General features: G+C 41.2%; 1 protein-coding gene across 1 annotated transcript; it reads left to right on the forward strand.

The window, feature by feature from the left end:
* TIGD6 (tigger transposable element derived 6) lies at positions 1-4,639 on the forward strand (the record flags this gene model as incomplete). The annotated part of the gene is made up of 2 exons (XM_079145136.1): positions 1-138; positions 3,891-4,639. Exon 2 carries the CDS (start codon positions 3,974-3,976, stop codon positions 4,637-4,639), a length of 666 nt encoding a protein of 221 aa, XP_079001262.1. The 5' UTR covers positions 1-138; positions 3,891-3,973.
* Between the last annotated feature and the right edge of the window lie 2,318 nt (positions 4,640-6,957).

Consider the following 6,957-nt stretch of genomic DNA (forward strand, 5'->3'; position numbering starts at 1 on the left):
GTTTAGAGGCTTGGAGTCGGGCTGTTAAGACTGACGGACTGCTTCCGGCCAAAGGTTCCGGGCGGAGGAGGAAGCTGTGGCTGCCGGCTGTGGACTTCCCGGCCGTTCAGCCCCGGGGCACTGCTGTGGGGCGTTCAGGTAACAACAGGGGCGGGGCTGTGCTGCACGTAAGGAATAGAGCCCCGCCTTACGTCTCAGAGCCACGTGGGGCACTGGGGAGCCTACCGCACCACCCTCTCCGGAGCAGCGCCCAAGGCCTCACTCACCCCAGCTCTCCTCAGTCGGCCCCTCTTCATTCAGAAGAGGGTTGATACGTAGTGCCACATCAAACCCCACTCCTCACTTAGGTGATCTGCCCACAGCCCATCTCCACTGTCTTATGGACAGTAAGGATAATGAGTTCCTCGAGTGAATCAAACCAAGTTCCTGAAGTGTAGAGAGGCTCCGGGAATCAGGGATTGGACTGGATTGTCGCCCATGTCGCATATTGTGCCATATTTGAACATGTTCCTGCACAACCCTCACTGTTTTTCAAATGTAATTCCGACCTGCTTTCTTCCGTCATCAACCTCCCAGCCACCATCATCTCCTGCCTGAACTTCCCCTCTTGTCTCTACAGTCTGCTCCACTTCCACTCGTCTCTATATAGTCCGTACACACAGCAGCCAAATTGATCTTTTTGCACTTAAAGTCTTATCAGGTAGCTCGCTGCTTAACATTCGCCAATATCTTGCCTTTCACTTAGAGTAAAATTCAAACTTCGGGATCTGGGAGTATGACTTAGTGGTAGACCATTGCCTAGCATGGAGGAGGATCCCCCAAGAAGAAAAATTAACCAAACTTCTAAGGTTGACCAAGACTTTGGTTTGACTCCTAACTTCATTCTCTTTCCATGCCTCATTTTAATATCAGTAATTTTCAGAACAAGCGATATAACGTTATGTTGTGTTCAGAGCATTAACTTTGTTTGAGCCTCCCTGTATTTGAATCTAGCCCTGTCACAAGTAAGCAGTATTAAGTATGTAAGTTCTTCACAAATTGTTTAAGCAGTAGATGCTCAATATTTGGTTCCCATCTCAGTAAATGGCATCACAATCCCCTGGATTATTCAGGCTCAAACCAGAAAGCTAAGAGTTATCATTGACTCCTCTTTCACCTTACATCCTCTCCACTTACAAGGCCTATAAACCAGCCCTCAGCTGATTACTTCTCACCATTCCTATCTTACTATTGAATCCAAACCACACCATCTGTTGTCTGGACTCCTTTTTTTAATTTTATAATTTAATTTCGTTATTCTGTTGGAGGTCGATCCCAGGGCCTGCTTATGCACTCTGTCATTGAACTACATGCCTGCTTTTTCTCCAACACCTTTTAATTCCATTCTTCACACAGCAATCAACTTTTTCTTTTTTTATATCCTACGGTAGTTTCCTGTTGCACTCAAATAATATCCAAACTGCATACAGTCCACTAGACTATCCTGCTTTTATCTTCAGATTTAGGACTACTTCTTAGGAAAATGGACCTTACCTATTAGTTCTCCACCCTACAAAAAGATTCTTTCTAAAGTGCAAATCCGATTGTGTCATTTATAAAAATCCTTCGAAGGCTGCTTTATTTATTTATTTATTTTATTTGTGTGAATATGTGTGTCTGTGGTACTGGGGATTTAACCAAGCAGTGCTCTATTACTGAGCTACATCCCCAGACCTTTTTATTTTTTATTTTGATACAGGGTCTCACTAAATTGCTGAGGCTGCCCTCAAACTTGGGATCCTGTGGCCTCAGCCTCCTGAGTTGCTGGAAATACAGGTGTGTATCACCGTGCCCAGCTATCCAAAGGCTTCTTACTGCCCCCAGGATCAAGCTAGAATCCTAACTAGGCCTTTGTGATTTGGTTTGCTTTTCCCTTCCTGACCATAACATTTTATTTTCTATAGTAATTCATTGCCTTAACACATATTTCCTTCTCATAATTCCAGTTTATTTCTTAAGGCCTAGCACATTTTTTCCTCTTTGAAGTGCACTACCCATCCATGCACCATCCCAGTTGATTATTTCTACTTCTGGGTTCCCATAGTACTCTATAACCTCTATTATAATATTTCTCACACTCGGGGCTTGTCTTCCCTGTTTCCCTGCTTCTCCTTTTGAGCACTATGCTTCCTCTCTATATGGCTGGCATTGACACAGGATACCATGATTGGAAAGATAGATGTGTGGAGATGGTGTAAAAATCTGTCTTTGGGAAGGGACAGTCACTACATAATCTCACAGCATCCCCTCCTGTCCTTTGAGGACTCATGATAAAATTAAGCAGGCAATTACCAAAATTGCTATTGCTGAATAATATTTTATTTGACCAACCTTGGCAGAGAAAGTGTTTGTTTTAAATTGTTAAGAGCTCTGGACAGGGCACACAGTCCACAAAACTCTCCAAATATCTTATCCCAGTTCTACTCACTTATGTCACCATCCTGGTTTCTGAAGGCATTTTTCTTTGGAGCACCTATCTAGGGTTCAGTACTTCAATTTGGAAGGAACTTTAGGGATCATCTGGTCCCATGGCTTACAAATATGGGACATATAAGAATTAAAGCATTTCAAAATTTTGTATTTCCTCATAGAAATTCTCATTCAGTAGGTCCTGGGTCAGGCCTGAATATCAGATTCTGATATGCCCTACCTGATTGAGTCCAACCTCTTCATTTTAAAATGGAAAAAGAGGCCCAGAGAGGCTTTAAATTATAACCTGCTATCATCTCTAAATTATAACTTCTGCTATCATCTCTTGCCCAAATTGTCAGTAGTAGCAACTCAGTATCTTAATTGGTCTCTTTGCCCCATTGATCCATTTTCTACATAAAGAGTAGAGTGGTCCTTTTTAAATGCAAAACAGATCATGACCTTTCCTCCCTATACAGTGAATTTCTATTGCACTCTGAATAAAATATCAACTCCTTAATATAGCATATTTGGATGGTCTGGTTCTCCACCTTTGTCTAGACTTAGAATCATACAATTGTTGATTTCCCTGAATACCTCAAGCTCTTTCCTGATTTGAGATTTTAATGATGCTGTGTTCTTTGCTGGATTCCCCTTTCCCTTATTTTTCATGGAGATCTCAGCTTAAATGCCATCTTCTCAGTGAGGCCACCCCTAACCACCCTTTATATATCTTCCCCCTTTATTCCCTGCCACAGTTTGTTTCCTTCATAGCACTTAACCACAATCTATTTTTTTTTTATTATCTGTTTACTTTATTGTTTGTCTCCCATCATGTTTTTTATTTCCTAGGGGCAGAGACCTTGACTCTGTTCATCACTTTATCCTTGCTGCTTGGCACCTGTAAACATTCATTAAATGAATTTTTCCAAGTCAAATGGTGAAAGAGCTTTGAAGAGCTCATTTTGGTGGAATTTTAAGCGGGACTGTGGAGTGGCAGATGCAGCACTAATCTGAGTCAGGAAATCTAAGCTGCAAGAATCTGAGTCAGCCCCTTCTCCAGGGCTTAGTTTCTCTATCCATAAAACAACCTGGATAAATAATTCCTTGAATTTTTACACTGCATTGTTATTTGCAAAGATCTTTCATCACCTATTTTAATCTGTTTATAGCAGGTGAAATAGACATTGTTATTCCCATTTTTACTGAGTCTGGAAAGTTTAAGTAAACCAAATTATCTGTAAAATCCCTTCTGCTTCAAATATTCTATGAGTCTGTGGAAGTATTCTACTACTGACAAAAAGTCAGTAGCATGAATCCTATCTTCTCTTTACTTTGACATTATAATTTCCTCATAGGATTTTTAAAAATCTGAACCCACCTTTAAAGGGGAAGTTCGTTATCTTTAGGTTCTGATATATACTCCCATTATGTCTTTTCAGTTTTCCACACTTGTGGCAAAATAAGCTTCAAGAAGGAACACTGATAGTCCTGTTAGTTGTGGCCCAGCACTCATCCCTTGGAAATGGCAAACAAGGGGAACAAGAAGCGTCGGCAGTTCTCCCTGGAGGAGAAAATGAAAGTTGTAGAAGCTGTCGACTCAGGCAAGAGAAAAGGTGATGTGGCAAAAGAATTTGGTATCACTCCTTCTACATTATCTACATTCTTAAAGGATCGAGCCAAATTTGAAGAAAAAGTGCGAAAGTCATCAGTTGGACCCCAGCGGAAAAGGATGAGGAATGCTTTCTATGACGACATCGATAAGGCTGTTTTTGCTTGGTTTCAAGAAATCCATGCCAAAAACATTCTTGTGACTGGTTCTGTGATTCGGAAGAAAGCACTAAACTTGGCCAACATGCTTGGCTATGACAATTTTCAAGCAAGTGTGGGTTGGTTGAACAGATTTAGAGATCGCCACGGAATTGCTTTGAAAGCTGTCTGTAGAGAGGATGGTGACAGGTTAATGAATGGTCTAGAAATAGATCAGGTTAATGAGTGGCATGCAGGGGAAATTATAAAACTAATTGCTGACTACAGCCCAGATGATATCTTCAATGCTGATGAGGCAGGAGTGTTTTTCCAGTTGCTTCCCCAGCACACACTTGCTGCTAAAGGGGACCATTGTAGAGGGGGCAAGAAAGCAAAGCAGCGGTTGACAGCACTCTTTTGTTGCAAATGCTTCAGGGACTGAAAAAAATGAGACCATTGATTGTTGGTAGGTTCACCTAGCCCACGCTGCTTCAAGAATGTCCATTCCCTGCCTTGTGATTACCCGAGCCAACCAATGGGCATGGATGAACGCAGGACCTGTTTAATGAGTGGCTAATGCAAGTAGATGCCAGGATGAAGAGGGCAGAACGCCGGATCCTCTCTGCTCATTGACAACTGTTCAGCTCACAACATGCTTCCACGCTTAGAAAGGATTCAGGTGGGATATCTGCCCTCAAACTGTACTGCTGTCCTGCAGCCACTGAATCTTGGAATAATTCACACCATGAAAATGCTATATAGGAGTTACCTTCTAAAACAGATCCTCCTCAAGCACACTGGTAATAAAGATCAAGAAAAAGTGGACATCAAGCAGGCCATTGACATGATTGCTGCAGCATGGTGGTCAGTCAAGCAGTCCACAGTGGTGAAATGTTGGCAGAAGGCAGGCATCATCCCTATGGAATTTACAGATTCTGGTGCAGAAGTAGTAGCCAAAGAACCAGACATTGCTATTGAAAAGTTGTGGCACTCAGTGGCTATTGCCACATGTGTCCCAAATGAAGTAAATTTCCAGGACTTTGTCACTGCAGATGATGATCTCATCATCTCCCAGGAGCTGGTGGATACAGAGATCATCCAGGACATAGTGACTGGTAAAAATATTGGTGATGCTGGAAGTGAAGATGAGGAGGAAGAGGTTTGTTTACCAGAGCAGCCAAAAATCACCATCACAGAAGCCATCTCAAGTGTACAGAAACTTAGACAGTTCCTTTCCACTTGTACAGGGGTTCCTGATGCCATTTTTGGACAGCTAAATGGAATAGATGAATATTTAATGAAAAGAGTGACACTTAGTCTTACTGATTCCCAAATTACAGATTTCCTCCAAGCAATGTAATGTAGGAATTAACTGCCTCTTTACTTTAGAAAATATTTTTCAGGAATAAAGATTCTTTAGATATGATATTGAACTAATTTAAGTAAAGCAATATTATTATGACACATTCAGTACTCAGAATCAGGAAACTTGAATGGAATTTGGGAATGAAATTTGGCTAATGTGTGTGCTCCCTTTGATTAATCCAGTAGTTTTTCAAATCTGTCTGTACATTAGGAGCACTTGAGAATCTTCTAATAATCCCAAAGCCCAAGCCATATCCCAGATCAGTTAAATCACAGTCTCTGTTGATGTGTCATAGGCATTTAGTAGTTTTGAATCTCCCCAGGTGATTCTAGTGTGCAGCAAGTTTTGGAAACTTCTGAAGTAACCACAGGAAAATCAAGTACTTTATGGACATAGAGCCAACTACTTCCCAACAAGTCTAGATCAGTGGTTTCCAGAGTTTAACTCACATCAGAATCATTTGGAAGACTTGTTAAAGCCCAAGAATTCTGAGTTCTACCTTCAGAATTTGGATTCAGTAGGTCTCGGGGATCCCAAGAACTTGCGTTTCTAGTAAGTCCTCATCTGATGGTCCAGGGTCCATACTTAGAGAGCCACTGACATAGCTGGATTCTAGTACCCCCCTCTTCAGATGGCCTTCTAAGTGCTCTCTGTTGCTGTATTAAAAAAAAAAAAATCAGCTGTTCTTACTTCAGGGCTATTTAACTCCTTTCTCCTTTCTGCTGATTTGTTAACCTCTAGAACTTTTTTAGCTATCCTCTTGAATGCCCCCCAAATTATCCAGGTTTCAATAGATGTACATGTGTTTGTGCCCAAGGAATTAACAAGAGCCATCTAGCCCACTAAAATATCTTGTAGTGCTTTAAACATAATTATTAGGGAGCTGGAGTACAGGGAAGTAAAAAGCATAAGAGAGACATGGATATGCTCTAGGACAGAAAGTATAATAAAGAGAATCCTGTTAATCAGCATCACGGGGGAGACCATACAGCCCAGCCTGCCTCTCACTTTCCAGACAGGGTGAAAGGAAAGTTTGTTAAATGACTCCTGTAAGGGTGTTTGGATCACACCCTGATTTGGATTTTTCTCACTGTTCTTCTCAATCCCTGTAGATAATCTAATCTGTACCATATAGTCAAAATGAAGACATACATTTTCCCTCTACTAAGATTGTTCCATAAATCACCTTTTTCCAATTGCACTTGTTCTTCAGAGAAGTCAAAGTTAATTCTAAGTTATTTAAGATTATATGAATTTATAATCAAATTTATATCAAAGTTTTTTCCCTATGGAGAAGGCATTCTTTTTTTCTTCTTTGCAATACAAAGGGTCAAACCTAGGGCCTCACCCATGTCAGACAAGTGCTCTACCACTAAGCTACATCCCAGCCCTAG

The sequence above is a fragment of the Sciurus vulgaris genome (genome assembly GCF_902686455.1).
Source record: "Sciurus vulgaris genome assembly, chromosome: 6".
Classification (NCBI taxonomy): domain Eukaryota; kingdom Metazoa; phylum Chordata; class Mammalia; order Rodentia; family Sciuridae; genus Sciurus; species Sciurus vulgaris.